The sequence below is a fragment of the Paroedura picta genome, chromosome 12 (genome assembly GCF_049243985.1).
Source record: "Paroedura picta isolate Pp20150507F chromosome 12, Ppicta_v3.0, whole genome shotgun sequence".
Classification (NCBI taxonomy): Eukaryota; Metazoa; Chordata; class Lepidosauria; order Squamata; family Gekkonidae; genus Paroedura; species Paroedura picta.
The window spans coordinates 13,750,352-13,770,878 of NC_135380.1; the positions used below are offsets into that span (position 1 = coordinate 13,750,352).

Below are 20,527 nucleotides of genomic sequence, written 5' to 3' on the forward strand. Positions count from 1 at the left end.
AAAGCCTTAAAAAAAAAATCAAGTCCAATTACAACATCAGAAAGGAATAAACAAGTAGGAAAACAGTTTTGTACATGATTTAGTCGGTTTTTAAAAAGTTCTTACCCTATTGATGCATTTGGATACCCCTCCTCTCTTGAGCAAAACATTTACCAGCCATTCCTGTATGTTTACTGCATTTTGCCTTTCTTTAGACTTCCTTCAAGGTTACAGATCTGAGATTCTACATGATGATCTGTAACAGTTCTAACAAAAAACTCTGAGATATAGCTTACCTTTAATTAGGAAGTCAACTTTTTAATGTAATATGGCTGGACAAGTTGATTATCAACACTACACCCATTAAGAAAATCTTTTTAAAATCACCCACTGGACCAATTTGTAGACTTGTACTCAAGTATGTTATTTCTCTTTTTAAAATTCTACTGTACATAAATTGAGAAGTAAGCAGGTTTTGGCTCCCAAGGTTTTCGCCTATTGTTGGTCTTTTGCCCACCTGAAGGTCAGAATAATTTCTGCAACAGCTCAGGCACAAAAGGATAAACGTTTTAGGTTGTGCCCCCATGGCTTCATATTATGTAGGAAGAGGGCCTTAATTCTGCCTCCCTCTCAAATGAACAGACTTATATTAGAACAGCAAGTCTTTTTTTAGAATGTATATAGGTGGCTTCTGGGTTTGGCCAGTCTATGGTGCCATAGATTAAAGGAGGGCGTAGGCAGGGCTTTTCATAGTTTTGTGGTACTTTAATCTTAGTTAACTTAAATTGCTGAAAAACACTGAAGCTGCAGCAAATCCCAACAGGTTCCTTTTGCCACAGACCACATTTTTGGAATCTCCAGTGAGAGGATAAAAATAGACGAGACAGATTGGAATTGCGGGGTAGGATAGATGAATAGGAAAATTTTCCACCCAACCCAAATTTTCCATCCAGAGCATTATAAGTGTCTATCCCCCTCGTATCCCCGCTGCCCCCATTCCATGCCTGTGGGGAACAGCAGGCATGTTCAATTCTCATCTGGCCATTTTCCTCCTTTTGCTTCTTTAGTTTATAAACTACCATTTTCCTGCCTATTTGGAGAGCCACCCAAACATTCAAAAGCCTCTACCCCAACCCTGTCGGCCCCATTTTGACGGCCCCATTTTGTTGCCTTCCTGATAGGCATTTCCCTGTTTTTAGAAGGAAAAATTTCACTTTATATTCTGCAGACTGCTGAAAGCTGATTAAAGCTTTTGTTTTGAGGATGGGTATGAAGCTTAGAAAACAAGGACAGTCCCCCACTCTCTTGGCAAAGGCGATGTCCTCAATGTGTTGGAACTTCCAAGCACGGGGTACCTGCCTAGCATACAAAACAGAATGGCAAAGAGTTGACATATTGGCAGAAGATGGGATTCTTGCTTCCTGTTTATGCTGACCCAGAACAAAAAGTTGCAAAGGCTCATCTTGATTCAGTTCCTGTTCTCATAACAAAATAAAACTTTGTTTTCCAACACCAATACACACATTACACTTATTTTTCAAAACAAAGGATGCACATCAACATTATTTTTCTGTAACAGTCATATTCTTCCCAAGATAAATAGAGAAAAGGGGAGGGGAGAACTACCATCTTATTCTTTTTCTGCTTGGCCTCTATCCAGCTCTCTTTGCTTCCACACCAAACTTTTAACGCAGGTCATCTTCCACAAGCTCCATTTAATGGCTATGCCAGGTGTACTGAGTGAAGCATTAAAAAAAAATTAAATCCCTGCAGCAGAGAATGGGAAAGAAATGCAGGCTTGGGTGTGGAGGTGAGGGTCTGAGTCCAAGCAATGGATGAATGTGGCATGGAGTCTATATGTTAGTCCTCAGCCAATCCGAGCTCTTGGATTGGTCTTTTTGGTCTGCATGGCTGCGTTCTTTCACTTCGAAAATGAAGGCGCTCAGTGTAGCTGCCCTCTGATATAGCTCCTCTGGGGTCAGAGTAGAGGCTTCCCTCACCATATCATCCAGAGCAAAATGCCCAGAGGCTATGGTCAACCCCATCTCCTGTCTCGATTCCGGGCAGGCAGGCATCCTCCTATGTTTCTTTTGCCCATAGCCAAGAGCCTCTTTGCAGGACAGAAATGTACTGAAGCAACGAGTATGGAGCACACAGATCAATAAATGTTCCTCCCTCAAGAGGCCTAACCTTTATGATTCCCCAATAAGACCAGTGTCTTGTAGGTGTGTGAAGGGAAAGGAGAGCTGTTGTTGGAAATGAGCTTCCCAGAGAAACAACTCCTTTGCCATAAACACACAGTAAATCCCCAGGAAGACTAAGGCCTGTAGAGAGGATCCATGGGGCGGCTGCAATTAAGATTCAACTGGAGGGGACAATCGCCTTAATAGACATCCGCCACAGTAGATAAGCTGACCAGATTCTCTCTTCATATGGTTTCAGACATATCGAAAAAGACAGAAGTGCACAACCTGAGCCTAAGGTCTGTCCCCAGAGGTGAAATTACACAGCTGTGCAATGAGCAGAAAAGTCAATTTTTATCCAAGATCACAAAAGGGCAAAACTGAGGAGAAGGAAAGACAGGCAGCAGTACCTTAATGCCGTCCACTGGGTTATGGATAACGGTGGTTTGAGGTTCCTACAGAGGAAGGAAGAATGAACCAAAGAAGAATAAAAAAGAAGAGGAGGAAGGAATGAAAGAGATCAAAAGAAAAGGTGGTAATTGGGGGAGGGGGGAATGGAGCAGAAAATGGTGATAAAAATGTGAAGGAAAAGAGGATGAAAGAGAGAAAGACCAAGACCCACATAAGAGCAGGGAGGGGAACAGAATGGAAGGGAAAAAAGCAAAAGGCAATTAGTTCAGCAAAAGGCAAATGATTAACAAACAGAAAGTGGCAGAGTAAATCAGGAAGAGAGGAATCGAAACTGGATTTTCTATGAATGAAACCAAAATCATATTCAACCCCCATGGCAAGATTGTTGTGAGCCCCTTGGAAATGGAGAGAGCAAGCTGAAATCTATGTCCAGCCCTTCTGCAAACCAAAGAGACCTTTGCGACAGGGAGAATGAGAGGAAGTGCCAGGATAAGAGAAAATGGCAGGAATGAACTCCCCATGAAGATGTGGCCGGTCCGTACCTGGGTTACCATCCCCAAACAGGTTCCACCTGAGATTACACAGGGAAGAAAAAGGAAAGCAAGAGAACAGAAGCTCCTTGGATGATATCCCCTGCTCTTGCTGGGTCATGCTATTTGCATTGAAGACAGACTTTCGTTATTGAAGGGGTTTGGGAGGAATGTGATCCATGACTGTCATAGGAAGCATTTTTTGTCCACAGATGCTCACAATAGAAGGGATTGCGGGCTAAAATCCAAATAAATCACTCTAGGTTACGCTGCCTAAGAGTTTCTGTGGTTGAGTACTTACGCTTTGTATCAATCTGGTGGCATTATCATACTCTGAAGAGATAAGACTTTAAGATGTACTTACCTGGAAGTGGACTGTGAAGACACCCACAGAAAATCCATTATGACCTTATTGGCAGGGTTGCTGAGAGTCCCCCATGCCTTCCCCCCACCAGCTAAAGATTTCTGTACCCCCCCAACACACATCATGCAGATACAATCTAAATATCTTATTAAAATAAACCACATGACCTGTTCAGCTTCATGGGATACCCAGAGTGACTCAGGTAATTTGCCCCCCCTAGCTCCTGCCAGCAGTCCTTCTTATTGCCCCCCTGGTCTGGGTGGTAGCTAGGATTGCCATTTGATTGACAGCTATTTAGGTGCTGTGTGAAGCAGATTGTTAGACACTCCTGACAGGGCTCTTATATTCTTATGAACAGGATGCTGATGTCATGAGCAAGAATATAGTTTAAATTGTTCTGCACAAGGACAAGTTGTCCACATGCAAAAGAAGGACAGGACTCCTCAGCAAAATGAGTATGGCAGATGCATTTTATATAGAAGAAATAATGGTACATTTGATGAAGTTCCTTTTCATACATAACTGTTGAAATCACTAGGGCTCTGCCTTCCTTTGTATTCGATTGCCCTGCTCTGGGAAGGAAATTGCTTACAAGTATCCCAAAGCTTAGAAACAGATACATCTTACATATAAATGCAGTATGTTTAACTATAGAGATATACTTCGAGGGAAGCAAGATACACAGCTGAGAAAGTAAACTGCTGTTTTGAAGGCTTCTTTGTGATCAGCTTGACTTAGCAAGACTTCCTGTCTAGAGTGTGTGTTTTTCCTGCCCTCCCACAAGCAGCCTGAAATGTTCTCCAAAATCCAGGAACAGGAGGCATTTAGGGCTGCCAGAGAGAAGGCTGGGAAAATCATGCTCTGTACCTAGATATCCAGTCCAGAGATTCCTAGAAAAGGATCATTCTGCTCAGGGCCATATTCTTAAACAATTTATTTGGAAGAACATACTAGTAAAACAAGAATGCTTTCGATATGTTTAAAACTGAGGCATTGATTTTGATACATCTTCATCCAATCAGTTGTGTGTAATTCTGTCTTGGGCCGATGCTGTAAATTGCTATGTACACAATGACTGGGCCACACTCCCATTACTTATTAAATAGTTCCTCCCTTAGCTTTCAATTCCTTGAGAGATTTGGCTGATCCTTTGTATATTAAGCAGTTCTGGAGCACTCCAGCAAATGTATTCAAACTGCTTAACTCATGTAATTGTACCTTTAAAAGGAATAATTTAGCAGCGGGAAGCAATATCTAAAGCAGTGGATTCCGATTTGATTATTCTAATGCAATACTTCTTCCTCGCGGCTCACACCTACATTCTGAATCATACCAAGTGCTGCTCCATGTCAGACACTAAAACAAACTGAAATCAGTGGGCTCACATTATTAAGACATGCCATTATTAACAGGCCAAGTTGAGTGACTGATGAAACGTTTTTGCAAGTTGTCTCAACTCTTGGGTCTATGGATCCCCATCCTAAAGAAACACCACTGGGTTTCACCATTCCCTCTCCAAGCTTGTTTGTATCACAGGAACAATTTCACACTTTATCATGGAAAAGGGCCAGTAAGACTTGAGTTTGCTGCTTCTGTTGGAAAGGGGGGGGGGAGCTCCAGACCACTGCTTATGCAAGCCAGGTGCACACCGGTGGTCTTTAAAGCAGAACAGGACATGAATGATTGGGTTGTACAAAAAGGTGGCTCTCTATGCAAATGTATTATTCATTGCTATGGTAACTGGCATTACCCATTTTGGAAGCAAGTCAGGGCCGGCACTAGAAACAAAGTATCCTGATTGGCTTTGTGAAGAATTAAACAAGGCTAGAGTTGAGGTTTTACTGAAGGAAAGCCGGTTCTCATCTGAAAGGGCGAGAACTGGGGTGGGGGGGGGGGAATATCTGCCATGGATGAAAGGGAGTGAATGAAAGCAACAAATTTCTTACCAAGACCAAAAGTTGCTTTTCTTGCCCTTGGTGGCACATGTTGAATTGGCGCATTCACTGGCTACTTCCTAATATTTAGTGCTCCACAAGGGGCTCTAGCTATTGAAGTCATTGAGAGATTTGTCTCGGCCTTCAGCCGAGCCAAGGTCTCTCTCGGCAGACAATTGGCGACTTGAACTAGAAAAGACTTCCATTTTACATCATCAAAAGCAGTTTTCAGGCCCATTTCTCTAGAGGAGCAATATTTTCTCTGGCCCTGGCACAAAAGTCTTCCTTCTTTGTGTCAAGAGAACTCGCCGTTCTGTTCCAAACTCACACTGACTTCTAGAACGCTGCAGATTGTGAAACATCCACAGGCTTCATATTATTTTCTGATTTTTCTTAATACCTAGGCATATATTGGGAGGATGTACATCAGTGACCACTCTTCTCCCCACGAGGTCAATGCATGGTGCCATGTGCTATGGAAATCATAGTTTCAAACATAGCAAAGAATTGAAAAAGCCTCTTCTAAAGAGATAAAAGAAATCAAGTGGAGAATGATTGCAGTAAATTAAATCATTCATCATTTCAACTAGTACAACTGTCTGCTTAAAACCAGAAAACTTGAAAGGAAGCTGCCAAAGTAAAAAACAAGCTGTGTAATCTGGAGAGGTTTGTTATCTAATACATAATGGCTTAAGCAGTCCAGCCTGTACTCCAAGGAGGCTGCCTGGAAACATCAGTTCTGTTCTTAAATTCACGATTTCATTTTTAACAGTGAATATGCATGTTATGTTACAGCATTGCTCTGACATGATCCTTGCTCTATTGTCTTATAGGCCCAAATCCAGGTACTGATTTTGTATGAAGTGCAAAGCAGCTTGAGATCAACAGTCTGCCTCTTTTCCAGTGTCCCATTATGACTGGAGACCAGTTAAGGATGTCCTCTTAAGCAGTGGTTCCCAACCTTTTTCAGGCTGGGGACCGGGGGGGGGGGGAGAGGGAGGCCCGGGGACAGGAGGAGGGAAGAGGGAGAGCTGTGCTTGCTGGTGGGAGAGCAGCGCTCGCCAGTGGACGAGCGCCGTGCTGCGGGGGGGAAGCACGGGCACAAATGCGCAGGTGCGGCAGCTCCACGTCTACACATTTGCCCCCTCCGGTGAACACCGCTCTCCCTCTTCCCCCCCCGAGTCTGCGGGCCTCCCTCTCCCCTAGGCTTGAGCGATTTGGCTGCTGAAGTGGCAGTTCGCTCCCAACGCAGCGAGTGCCGTGCCACAGGGGGGGGAGGTGCAGCCAATGGCGCACCTGCGCCTGCACCTCCCCCCCCCCCGCCGTGGACCGGTACCGAGGGCTCTGTGGCCCAGGGGGGTGGGAAACACTGCTCTTAAGGACATCTTTATACCATGTAAAAGCTGGCATTTCCCAGCGGACAGTCACCTAATTGTGGAACCCTGGAGATCCATCAAGATTCAAGCTAAGGACTCTTTCAGAAGCATGGCAAGATTAATCAAAAATAGGATGATGGTTGGCAGAAAATGTGAGGGGGACCTGTAATTGTACTTTAATAGAATGAGACAGGCTACTCATGTAAACCAACTGACAACTAACAGATTGGGTTTTGTGAATGCTTGAACACATATCAACATCACAAGTTTGCACCTTATTGAAAAACCAGCTTCTTTGAGAATAGTATCAGAGGGTAGCTCTGTTGATCTGCAGTAGAACTAAATCTGAGTCCCATAACAACAGAGACCAACAAAATTTCCAGAGCATATGCTTTTGAGAATCAAAACTCCCTGAAGAGACTCTTGAAAGCTTATGCCTTGAAAATCTTGCTGATCTCCATGGTTCTAGTTGGATTCAATGGTACCTCTACCAGTTTATCTGAGTTTTTCTATAGAACAGAGAATCACAACTCAGGTACGCAGCAGATATTCTTGAGCCAGTTCACCAAACAGATCATTGCCAAACTTCTCCACCCTTCAAATTAATTTACCAATTTATGACAATAATATAACTTCACTTTGTACTGTATGTGACCAAAGTATAAGTTAAATTAAACTTCTGTGCAGGTTATGTAAAGAACTAGATTCAAAGCCCGTTTGTGAGAATGGGTTTTGAAAGCCCCAACCCAACCCAACGGGGCTACCCAGCAGGCACATAGAGGTGGCATTGCCCCCCGGGTGTGGGGTTTCTGGGAAGGCCTGTTTCCCCCCCCCTTCCCTGGCAGCGGCATGGCCTTCCCCTTGGGCCTAGAAGCACACCCGGGGCCTCAAAGAGAGGTGTGCTTCTAGAACCCAGGGGAAGGCCTACTTCTTTGAGGCTCCAGGTATGCTCCTAGGCCCGAGGGGAAGGCCTCGTTCTTTACTCACGGTGTCCTGCCACTTCCCCGTCGCTTTCTGGTCTGTTCTGGTGAGGGCCTAGATTGTGCCCTCGCCCGATTGGCTAGAACTGCTGTCTGCCCTAGTTAAGGGCCAATCAGAAGGCTTTGCGTCTTCCGATTGGCCCCTCACCCGTACTGTTCCCGCCCACTCTCCTCCCACTTTGCCCTTAATGAATTATGAAGAAGGGAAAGATGTACAACAGTCATGGCAACCATGTTTCTACTTCTGAAACAAGATGACAACCCGAGATAGGCACTGCAAATTTTTGCCAGTTGTTTTAGTATAGTTTTTTAGAATGCACTACCTATTTGCCTGAACACTTACCATCTATGGTCTGGATGCAGCGGAATAGTATAGCTGTTATGCATTGATTTATATTAAGCCATACTTACCCGGTAGAAAAGAATCTCATAATGGAATATTATGATGAAACACTAGTTTAATTCAAGAAGGCTATTTGGAGAACCTCGATGTTAACTACATTTCTGGTGCAGAACATTCCACAGGAGCGCGTTTTAAGGAAACATAACTCTGCAACTTAGCATCTTAATCTGAAGTGCTGTACGTATCATTTTAAAAGAGAAATAGGGACAATATTTTTTCTTGAAGAGCCAAAGTATGCTTTCAGAACACTCCTCTCAGACCTTCCTACCCTTCGAGTTACAGAATAACCAAAAAGGCCATAAAAAGGGCCACTGTGTGTTTGCATAGTAACGAAGGCAATGGAACTGAATCCATCCTATTCTCTAGATGGAATAAAACAAAAACTTGGGCAGAACATGATGCTAAACTGCATTCAGAAAAAACACGACCAAAAAAGAATTGGACCTAGGACTCTTAATCAATTCGGAGAGGTTTAAAATCTCTCCCACAGTTCTAATGCGCTTGCATGAAGATGCTTCAATCACTCGTTAGCACTCATGAGAAAATTGGAATATTTCAAGTGATTCCCCCCTTTATATAAGCACCCAGCTTACAGTGATTTCCTCTAACTTTGTACACAATGATAGCAAAATAACTAATCCATGATCCCTCCGAGCCATGAGTCATTTGCAATTTATGTAATTTTATAGAGTGGGGGCTGGGTTGAGAACCTTGCGGGTAGGGTATTAGGTTCAGCGAAGAGAATACTTGGGGACATTCAGGATCAGGAGTCAGATTATCCCCAAGAGTTTTTTTTGATCAGCACAGAAAAAAATTCATGTAATTGCGAATTTGTCCACAGAGAAGAAATCAGCTTATCCCTCTTATACCCAACTAGAGCAATCCAACGGATTCATCACTGATCATCACGTCCATTAATCCTACAAATTGGGCAGCTCTTTGGATGTGAGTATCTGTACCTAAGTGCCAGTCCAATCAACTGGGAAAGTGAGCAATTTCAGAACTTCTCTGAATAAAACAGCCACACTGTATAGCATGGAAATGCCCAGCAATGGGAAACTGGCTGTTCAGTACACCACTAAAACCACTCAGTTTGGATTGTGAGGACAACACCTTGGCTAGCAGTCCTGACAATCCCTGAGTAACCTACCTTTTTGAGGCTAAAAGAGAGGGAGCGAGCCACTTTGGGTCCCCAGTGTATAGAAAGATAAAGTATGAGTAAAGCAAATAAGGAAATAATAGCCTCACATGTGTGGCACTGGCACGAGTTAACTGAAAATGCCAACATGGGCTGAGGGGGGGGGGGGGAAATGATTATATGAATCTGCCCGCAGACAGGATTTACTGCAGCCCTAAAGACTGAAGACACCATCTCAGTGGTATTCGCTCCACAAGATGCGGAGGGGCTCATTTGCAATTACTATCAACAAGAAGAGCCACAATTACTTCCATCCCTAGAATGAGGCCTGCACCTCAGGGAGGCTTGCAGCTTTTCCATTTCTCCAGCAGCAGCTGCTGCAAGGTGGGAACCAACTACGAATCATTTAGGTGAAGGCTATCCCCACTTTTCCTTAAACATGGGGTAGGTGCCACTTTGGGGAATGATGCTTAGAAAGCCTATGGCTGGTATGTCAAAGAATCACATGTGACAAACCACTGAGTTCGTATCAGTGTCTTAGCTATTGCTCCTGTGCGGCATTGGTTGTGCACAGTTCAGGAAGCAGAATGCTGCCAACTGGAATGTTTGCATCTACTTGCATGGCATGGGCATGTATGATCACAAAGTAAGCCAGAAAGGGCCAGGGAACACGATGGCTGCCCTGATTTTCTCCTTTAAATCCAGGCCCGCTGTATGTAGAAGGGCATGTGTGGATAATTGCTTTTTCCCCTCCTTGGGGTCTTTGTGTGATTAAAGGATAAGAAACTGCTGTAATAAATGCATCAGGGCAGAAACTCTAATTTTGTGTCCATTTTAAGCACATTTTGTAATTGGCTTGGTGGCCCTACCCTGTCCCCTACAGCTGATGCACAATTCTAGCTCAGTACATGTCACTTGAAAAGTGGATCATACTTATAAATAGATGCTCTCAAAGGAAAGCCTCTGCTTCTGGGCCATCTGTAGCCTTATAAAAGTTTGCAATGTCTAATTCTCTCCAAATAGAGACAGGCATTATATGAGTTCCTCTTAGTCCACTAGAAATAAACTAAGCCTGTGTCTTTTAGTCTGTATCAGAGCTCTTTGCTTAAGCAGTTAAAAATCAACAAACTTGGTAGAAGCCAAGTTCACATGTATTGTTGCCTATGTCAGGGCCTAGAGCAGGGGTAGTCAAACTGCGGCCCTCCAGATGTCCATGGACTACAATTCCCATGAGCACCTGCCAGCAGTTTGACTACCCCTGGCCTAGAGTATGGATGATTTTAGCTGTATACTAGAGAGGTTCTTTGGGAGGCTGATTCTCTAGACTAGGGAATGGGAAACATAGAGGTTAACAGAAAAGGAAGACTTTGGTTAAAAAACCAAACAGACGAAACATGCTACCAGCACGGCTGAAAGGTGAAATGTGTTTCCAATGGCTATGAATAAGTTTTACACATTCTATAAGCATGGACATACTTTACTTTCATAGCAGACAGAACTCAAGAGATCTTCAGGGGAAAAAAATCATGCTGTCTTTGAAATTACATGTAAGCGACGGGCTGGATGGCTTCTAAACATCCTTCCTACTCTTTTAGAGATTTTATGACCGGGTGAACATCAATCAAGAGCTTGCTCATTAATGCTAATATTAATAACAGAAGCTGAAAAAAAAATATTAAAACCAGCTTTCGCATGACCACTCAGATACCATATCAGTCTGGGTCCTAAACTCATGCATGTTTCTACAAGAGGCAGATGATTTTAACCCCGCTTCCTGGGTCTGCTCATTTATGGACATGGTTAAAAGCACTCCACCACAGGTGGAAGAAGTTTAATTCTCACAGTTCAGACCCCACATTGGTCTGCCATCTTAGCAGCATCTGTGCTGCAAAGACAATGCAAGAGAACGGAGTCTAAGGATCTTTTGCAGTTGTGGGTGCTGCTCATATGAAAGTCACTGAAGAAATCAAGTTTGTTCTGCTGATCTGTTCTTAAGTTTATCTTCATTTGGAAATTCCTTTGGATCCATAGCTGTGCCCAGGCAGGCTCTGCAGCTCCGCCATCAAGACACTTAGGTCAGCATTATTTTCAGACATGGTCTCTGCTCAGAAAGAGCTTCCCATGTGGCTGACTCAACACTTTAAGTCCGACGTAGCACTGTTGGTCTTTTGCGGACAAAGGTATTTATGAAATCCTCTCTACTATGACTTGCTTGAGCGCTAGAACTAAATCAGCAGAATGAAAATGTTTATTCTTTAAAGCAGCAGTGGCAAAATATTTGCTTGTTGCTTCAGTTAATTCCAACATGAACATGTTCTAGAGAAGTCTCTCATTCCAGCCACTGCTCTTAGGTGTCACATTTCCTATGGGGACTGGGATTGCTGGTTATAGAGTCAGTCGCAATTCTTGATTCTTAAACACCTTTGGAAAGTTGTTTTCAGTGCTTTTGGGGGAGAGGAAAGGTACCCCCCATGCTGTTCAGGTAGCAAAGAAAAAGGCTTTTAGGTGATTGCTATAGTACCAAAGAGCCTCTTGTGGCGCAGAGTGGTAAGGCAGCAGACATGAGGTCTGAAAGCTCTGCCCATGAGGCTGGGGGTTCAATCCCAGCAGCCGGCTCAAGGTTGACTCAGCCTTACATCCTTCTGAGGTCGGTAAAATGAATACCCAGTACTTGCTGGGGGGTTAAAATGGTAATGACTGGGGAAGGCACTGGCAAACCACCCCGTATTGAGTCTGCCATGAAAACGCTAGAGGGCATCACCCCAAGGGTCAGACATGATTCGGTGCTTGCACAGGGGATACCTTTACCTTTACAGTACCAATGCCAACCTGGAATGGGTTATAATACCCACTGTCAGACTGGGCTTCAGATTAGAGAGTTCAACTGCACAGGCATCCTTCTTAATGAAACTGCAGCAAGAGCCTGAGAGACACAGAAGATGCCCTCCACACAACCTTCTCACTAGAAGAGCATTACAAGTATATGGCATCCCAAAGGTACATGGCATCATATCAGAGTCAGAAGATTAAGAGTGGGCATAATTTTCAATCCCATAAATCCCTTTGGCAAGCTTTAAATGGGAACCACACTACCAAAACAGCAAGCAAAACCACGGTCTCCAAAATCTTTCAATGAAAGGACACTATAAAAAGTACAAAGAGACCCATACCAGTGCGGCTGGAGGAAGAGTTCCTTTTGGGCTGGTGACCCCGGCGCTGCCTTTGGTGCTGTTTGTTTGAGCCTGCAGAAAATAAAAGTGCACATACACAAAAAAGAGAAGCCTCAGAAAAGGAATAAAATCATCCTCCACACAAACCACCCAGACCCCACTGGGGATGGCATGACACCCTACTGAGATAGGAGGTTATGTACAAGATTCAGTTCCGGCAGTAAAAGAAGATAGGAAAAGTTTAGAGTGGATGTTGCAAAATCCTAAAAATGCTAGAGTTTCCTGTGCGAAAAATCAGAATATTCCTTCAACTGCAGAAGACTGACTGTTTTGTAAACAATGGGTTTTTAATAGCTCTGGACTATAGAACTGAAAGAGAAACACTGCAGGCGAAAGGATTTTTTGCTGTTAATGTGGCTTAAGCCATAGCCACCCCCGTTCTTCCCCAGGTGAACTGCTAGGCAAACCCTTATAAACAATACTTACCTTCACTCCGTCAGCTTTCTTGTTCAGTAAACTCTTAGCTGCTGCATGGGGAGGGAAAGAAGAGACTTTAGTGACAACTCTCTTCGTCTCCTGAGACATACTCTGTCCTGCCTGAACAGCCAAAAAAGAATCACACAAGCTGCATTGATGCAGCTTCCTCATCAAACAGCTAAAAGGAGGCTCAGGAACAATGAGTAAATCCCAAATTCTATGAGGGTGGGCAAAGCCCCAACATCTCTCTAAGCCAAAAATGGAGGTATGAATGGCAACATGCCACAAACGGGCAGTTTCCCAAATGCAGGGAAATCGGGGGAAGACTATAAAGTGGAAATGTCCTTTTTGATACATGGATCATTGTGTGTGCTCTCTTTTTCTCAAAGTGCCACTGGCCTGAGCACATACTGAACTGTCCAAACCTTGTGCAATTGCAAAAAAAGAGGGAGCCTTTTGCAGGACAATGTGCCCAGATTAACGATGGTCTAAAATAGGCCTCCATTCCTCTCAAAACCTTCCCACAACTTAATGTTTATGGGAAGACAACATGTGTTCTTTGTTCCTTGTGAAGTTAGGCACGCTGTGTGTACTCGAGCAATCATCAGATTTCCCTGCACGTCAACGAAACGCACAGGTCTCAAGCCCATTAAAATCTATGTAGATACTGTATATTAAAAAGACTGAATCACTTGAACGTACTTTCAACCCGTTCCTTCCCACTATGCAGTTTGAGGTTGTTCGTGACAGGAAGGCATACTTAGGAACGGCCATTAAACATAATTTCTCCTTTTATAACAAGAGCTTCTAATTAGGGGGAGGAAAGAGCTGCAACCCAAGCTTTCCTTCAACGAGCGGCCAACTGTAACCCCATGCAGCAGGTGATCCTTAAGATGACACTCTCTACCTGTCTTCTACCTTCCCCAAAAGACATCAGTGCTGCCGTTGCTACAAAACCACTGTCTCATGATACAAGCCTTCATCTTTTCTTAGACATGCCAGAAAGTCTCGTTATAGGTACTGTTCTTTTCCCTCTGATCTCAGATGTACTTCTTTGTCAGTCTACTGCACTTAATCTAGTGCGATGCTTTGCTGTGACTCCAGTGAAAACACGGCAGTACAGTTACAAGCCCCTCTATCCAAATGGTTCAACAAACACAGAAAACATTGGAATAACCAACATTAAATATTGAGTACCACCTGTGCAAGGTTAGGGTGGTGCAGAGGACGGGACTAAGCCATAAATCTATGTTGCTGATAAATTGCATTGCTTCAGAATGCTTCTTGCTTCAGAACTGTCTTGTCTTTTTTTTTAAATTTTGGCTGAGGAGAGACCCAAGAGTGATATGGGAGGGAGGCTGGAGGGGCTGAAATGAAATGCATGGCAAAGGGGGGTGGGGGTGGGAGGTGTGCTACAGCAGGTGGGATAAATGTTATCATCAAGGTGAACAGAAATATGGGTGCCTGTCATATAGATCTGGTTAATTGTGGGGGTCAGCAAAGCCATGTGAGGAGACTTTAGTGAGTGGAACAACTCTGTGACTTGGTGAAATCGATCATTGCCTTTAGCACAAGGCTGACAAGCTGCGCTTGAAATGCATTTTATCCCTCTGCAAAATCACATCCCATTACTGAATCCAATGCAACGGCTCTGTGGACAGGCAGTGATAGTAGCAGTAGGACCATAATCCTTAGAACAAGAAGATTCCATCTGTTTCGGGACCCCATGAGGTCATAAAACGCCTCCCACATTAAATCCAGTTACCACAGTAGGTATTAAGGGCAGAACCCGAGAAAATGTTTGCTTACCTTACAGAAATTTACAGAAGAGGAAAGGCGAGAGAGACAGGCAGGTGAGAAGAAGGTTTGGAAGGGGTGGGGGAGAGAGAGAGAAAGAGAAAGAGAGAGAGAGAGAAAAGGAGGGGGGGGAAAAAAAGAAGAAGTGTTGAGACGGAAAACAAGGCCTTTGGGGTTGAGGCCCAGTCTGACACCGAGGGGAAGTGAAGCAGCAGCACCAGCACTACAAAAGCAGCACTACAGTGGACTTTGCTCATGTACACACACACACACACACACATACACACAGAGGAAGGGAATGGTCCATACAATCACCGCACTAATGGAAAGATGGCAGCCCTTGGGATTGCTGCTGGACGTTGTAGGATGACCCATTCTCTCTTTCCATAACGACTGAGCTCAGTAACCCTACATTTAAACGTGCTTATGTTTTTATTAAGAAATATGATCTTTGTTTCCTACTTCCATCTCAATCCTGAACTTTTCATATCGTAAACCTCTAGTAGACAGCTGTGATGTCTGTGAAGTCTTGAAGTCTTCACAAATTCAAATTAGAGTTTTATGACAATCAGCTGATACCAGATTGTAAGGTAGAGGGCTCTGCTGTGTATTTTCAACAGTCCAGCCCTCTGACTGTAGGCCTCCTATTTCTCCCTCACGCTGTGTCTGACGGTCTCTGGTCTCTCCATTGTAGGGGACACACATACATACCCTAACCTGAAATGTTGAGTGGAAAAGAACAGAATTTGCCTGGTGCCTAAAAGGTAAGAGATGGCACCATGAAAATATCTCAGGAGTTCCACAGAGCACACCTAGAGAATAGGCACTGTCTTCAAGACACCACCCACCTGATTTTTGAAGATGGGAGCCTCCAATCATGATCTCTACTATGGCACTAAGTCATGGTGGTTTGGGTGGAGGGGCTGAGGTGCACTGGCAGAGCATCAGCTTGATGCATTCAACCCCTAACATCTTCAGTTAAAAGGACTAGGTAGTGGGTGATATGGAAGACCTCTGCCTGAGACCTGGAGAGCCACTTCTGGTCTGAGTGGATGATACTGGCTTTGAAGGACAAATGGTCTGATTCAGTGGAAGGCAAATTCATGTGCACTGCTTTGTATTACATAGAAAACCATCTGGCAGACCTTCAACTCTCAAAAAAAAAACAACAACTGTCTCCAGCATGACTTACATTCTTATGTATGGAAAATTAAGAGAAAAGGGAGGGTAGCAACATGAAATTTGGGGACATCTACACAGGTTACAGATTATTGGATATTACTACATATACACAGAGCATAAACGTCAGCATTTAAGCGAAATGCATCTGATTATTCCACTGTGAGTGCATGCTGTGGGAAGCAGTGACAGGGTCTAGCTTTGCCACTGGGATATACTGTGAAATAAATATGCACATCCACTTCTAATTTTATATAGTAAACCATGGCAACTTTGCTTACCCACAAATTTTGTAACATGTAACACAACTTTTTAGTTTAAAGTCTATCAGTCTAAAGATTCATGATGGTACCTGCATTTACCCACAAATGTTATAACATGTGCCATAACTTTTTCATTAATTAATTAATTGGATTTATATCCCGCCACTCTCGGAGATCGGCTCGCGGTGGGTTACAAGAATGTAAAAATTTTTTTAAAAGCAGAAAGGGAAGATTTTGGAATTTGCAGGAAGGATTGGAGGACATTTATACGTAGAAGTCCCAGGTTCAGTCCCCAGAATTTTGGGTGAAAGACCCAAAGTGGAAAGTTCTGGGAAAGACCTGCCTTAGACTCTGTAAGCACTGTGATGACAACACATAGTACTGAGGTAGATGGACCAGTGGTCTAACTCAGTATAAAGAAGATTCATAAGTTCCTATGTACTGTGAATTTTACAAATCACAGATGTAGTTTGCCATAGTAACAATTACTCAGAAGTGAGGATTTTGTATGATTGGTAAATGTTTAGGGCAGCGGCAGGAGGACCAAACACATTACCAAACTAGATAAAATAGCCAAGAGCAGAGTTCACAATAGTGACTAGATATCTTCACAAAGCCTTTCCTGAATTTTCATGATTGTAGTTACAGGATCAACCCTCAAAACAGCCCCTACTGTCTTCTCTCATCTGACTTATCTGAAGCATCACAGATGATGTCCATCTAGACTATTTGCTGACTATTTTATTATCTAGAAGATTATTTTGTAGACTTGCTTGTGACCCACAGGGTGTCCGTTTCCACTGAGCGCGGTCTGGTTTCTCAGTTCCTAAATTAAATCAAAATTGACTCCAAAACAGTAGAATCCCCCTAGCTCAATTACCCACCTGGAGAAAAACAAAACATAAAGAGTTAAAGCATAACTATTTTCATTTATGAACCAGGCCAAAGTTCTGCTATTAAGCAGCACTATCATGTTATGAGAAAGCAAAAAGAGTTTTGATGCCTCAAATTGTTTCCTTTCAAAACTATTTTCATCTTCCCTCATATGAAACCTGTTCTCCATAATTCATTTTAATTCATTTTCTGGACAGATATTTATCAAGGATGCTTGAGGCTGATTCTGCATTAGGTGGGTGGCCACTTCCAACTTCATACCCAGATTTATTTCACCTAACTTTTCAGACTCCTTCCTTGCTAGTTTAAGCAAATCTGTTCCCCAGAATCCTGGGGCAACTTTTAAAAGCAGTCATAGTAAATGTTCCGAGGAACGAAAGCTTTAAAACAAGATACACTGAGTTGCCATCATTTCCCATCCTTTTCTTCATTTTGTTTACACTAAGATCCTAAAGAATATTTTTAGAGAGACATTGAAGCTGGGTTGATTTCTGCAGACCGGTCACACTGCTGCTGCTGCTGTCACCATGCATCTCACTTCTCCACATGCAGGACTAACATCAGCACAGGCATAAACAGAAGCCCTCCTCCATCTTCTGATAAGAGATGTGACAAGGCAGGGCCCTGAAGCATGCACATGGGTTACATAAACTCATGCACAATTCACCACATTCAACCTGCAGGCAAAGTTGGGGTGCAGACAGGCAAAAAGTCAACATTCATGTGAGAGAAACCTTGGCATGAAAGGGGGACCCTTGTCTGCATGCCCAAGTATTGTCCTTGTTGATTGCATATGGAGGGAAGATGTTCTCACAGCAAAGCCTCTCTCAGGTTCTAGACAGCCTAAGCTGCATCAGGTTACTTCTCCTAACCGTTTTTATTTTTCATTTTTAAGCATAAATGATTTGACAATCCCTCTTCATAAAAGGAAGAGCCATCCTTGTGTTTGGTCCTCCTGTCCACCCTCTTCACAACTGTTCATGGGACTATTTAGGTGAAGCTTTAGAAAATCCCCCAAGACTGGGCTGCTAAGATGCATAACAACAACCAAAGGAAGCCACAGGAAAGCTGCTGAACATTTCCCGCTAATTGATAATACACACAAGGCAAAATATATTGAAGGGTGACTCCAGATTGTGGGCAATGAATCTGCAGTGGAGCTGTATGTCTGACCTGTTGTACAACCTTGCTCAGAGAACTGAGATCAAGAACAATTGGTTCTTCCTGTTTCCAGCAAAAGCTTACATTGCTGAAGGCTGGCCCTTGTAACCATCACGAGGCCACCACCTTCCACAGCTGGATTGGCAAAACGCCAGTTGGTTGGCCTCTGTGCCAAGCTTCCCCCTCCCTTCTTCAGAAGCAGTGTTTCAAATGGGGAAAGGCTAATTGACTTTACAAAAAATGCGAATAAGCATATTACCAGATTAGCATGCTAGACTCCTGGCTATTTTTATTTCTGAAAGAAACCCTGCACAAAACTACGGTGGGTTTGGAGCCAGGTACCTGTCTTGCCCACTGAGGGAAGAGGGGGGAGGATAGAAGTTAATACCCCATAGTAAAAGTAATTGCACTGGTTCCTGTAGCTAGGTATGTTTGTATGCACCCTAAATCAGGGAGAACTGTCCCACCTAAATGGTCAGGAAAATTTCCTAAACATAATAGTCACAGCCAATTTGTGATGGATATTGAAACAATGTAGCCCAAGATTAATTTGTCTTACTGGGCCAAAACATGCTCATTTTAGGCGATATCAAAAGGCTGAATGCTGCAAGTTCACACAAGAAAGGAACTGATGCCTGTAACTTTTCCAGAGTAAATTATCAATCGCAGCTCTGTAAGGACTCTGCCGGCCTCCCACCAGGTGAGAAAGGAACCACCCCCCATTAAGTAGCACCTGACCCTAATGGGAGACATGCATTTGACTTTGCATCCTACTCATATGAATCAAATAAATATATCCTGACGAACCTCTATTTGGTTGTGACAGCAAGGACTTGTCACGCATATTCATGCACTACCTCTCTTCTTCCTCCACGCATGGAGTATGATTGAAACATGGACTGGGAAGCCTTTGAATAAAGTGCCATTTGAAACCAAATCTGCAGGCAGCTGCATGGGCAAATAGAGGTTGTTTCCTTTTTACAAACCAAGATTCTAAATCATCCCAGATCAGAAACCCAGTTTGCTCGGGAGAAACAAAGATCAGTTTGCCCATGCACCTGCATTCAGACATCAGCGCAAGTGTGGTATTTGTCTGAAGGCCTCCCCAGCTTCCCAGGAAGTTTCCCGTTCCTTCCCTTGTGTGAAGGGAACTGGGAATGTCCAACAGCCTGTCATCATGGGTTTGGTGTGGTGTCTGCATAAGGCCGCATCACTGGAGCCCCAAATTAAAGCAGCCGAAGCGTACAGAAATGTGCCTTTCTGCCCCATGAGCACAACTGAAGATGGTTTTAAGGTTTTAATATTATATGTGAAATTCTATTTATTATGTATGTTTTATTAACAATGCCGGAGGCCACCCTGGGCCAGCAATGCTGGGAGAGGCGGGGTCTAAATTAAAAAATAAAAGACAGAAATGAGTGGTAACAGAGCATTAAAAAAGATAAAGGTATCCCCTGTGCAAGCACCAGGTGATGTCTGACCCTTGGGGTGACGCCCTCTAGCGTTTTCATGGCAGACTCAATACGGGGTGGTTTGCCAGTGCCTTCCCCAGTCATTACCGTTTACCCCCCAGCAAGCTGGGTACACATTTTACCAACCTCGGAAGGATGGAAGGCTGAGTCAACCTTGAGCCGGCTGCTGGGATCGAACTCCCAGCCTCATGGGCAGAGCTTTCAGACTGCATGTCTGCTGCCTTACCACTCTGCGCCACAAGAGGCTCTAGCAGAGCATTATACATAGAGAAAAAGTCTATATGAGCATCAGCTGCACCGGTGAAAGAACCTCATTTGCTCCCACTGATATGGCAAGCAGTGGTGAGACAAATAATGCCTTAAGGCAGGGGTAGTCAACCTGTGGTCCTCCAGATGTCCATGGACTACAATTCCCATGAGCCCCTGCCAGCATTTGCTGGCAGGGGCTCATGGGAATTGTAGTCCATGAACAACTGGAGGACCACATGTTGACTACCCCTGCCTTAACGGATGGGTGGTTTCCCTACTTGTGCTAGAAAGGGACATGCTTTGGTAAGTGTGCACTGCTAAGTAGCAAATTACACCGTATTTTAAAATTCCTGAAAGGGTCAAAGACAATCAGTCCTTGTGGAAGTAGCACACGACAGCAGAGCCTTCCAGTCAGAAAGACTAAAGACCACTAGCTTATGCTTTAAGACTGGAAAGTAAAGGTTATACATAGACACGTTGGGACACTGAACCATCAAAAACAGTGAACCAGCTTTTGACCAGCTGGCTCAAAGCGATGTGCGTGTGTACTTTACAGTAACATGGGGA

At 43.7% G+C, this 20,527-nt stretch overlaps 1 protein-coding gene and 1 long non-coding RNA gene across 30 annotated transcripts in view; one reads left to right on the forward strand and one right to left on the reverse strand.

Moving 5' to 3' along the window:
- CAMK2B (calcium/calmodulin dependent protein kinase II beta) overlaps positions 1-20,527 on the reverse strand; it is a 186,319-nt gene that overhangs the window by 29,112 nt on the left and 136,680 nt on the right. For 15 of the 29 annotated variants that reach the window (XM_077305576.1, XM_077305582.1, XM_077305577.1 and 12 more), the window contains 3 exons: positions 12,955-12,992; positions 12,469-12,540; positions 2,573-2,617 (listed from right to left, as the gene is read on the reverse strand). In XM_077305576.1, coding sequence (XP_077161691.1) covers positions 2,573-2,617; positions 12,469-12,540; positions 12,955-12,992 — 155 coding nt within the window. Of the gene's footprint in view, positions 1-2,572; positions 2,618-12,468; positions 12,541-12,954; positions 12,996-20,527 lie in introns of all 29 variants that reach the window. The other 14 variants (XM_077305579.1, XM_077305584.1, XM_077305578.1 and 11 more) reach the window with 3 other exon arrangements.
- On the forward strand, positions 14,561-19,013 carry LOC143821523 (uncharacterized). The gene is made up of 3 exons (XR_013225828.1): positions 14,561-14,798; positions 15,437-15,506; positions 18,823-19,013. It is a non-coding gene; the product is annotated as an uncharacterized LOC143821523 (long non-coding RNA).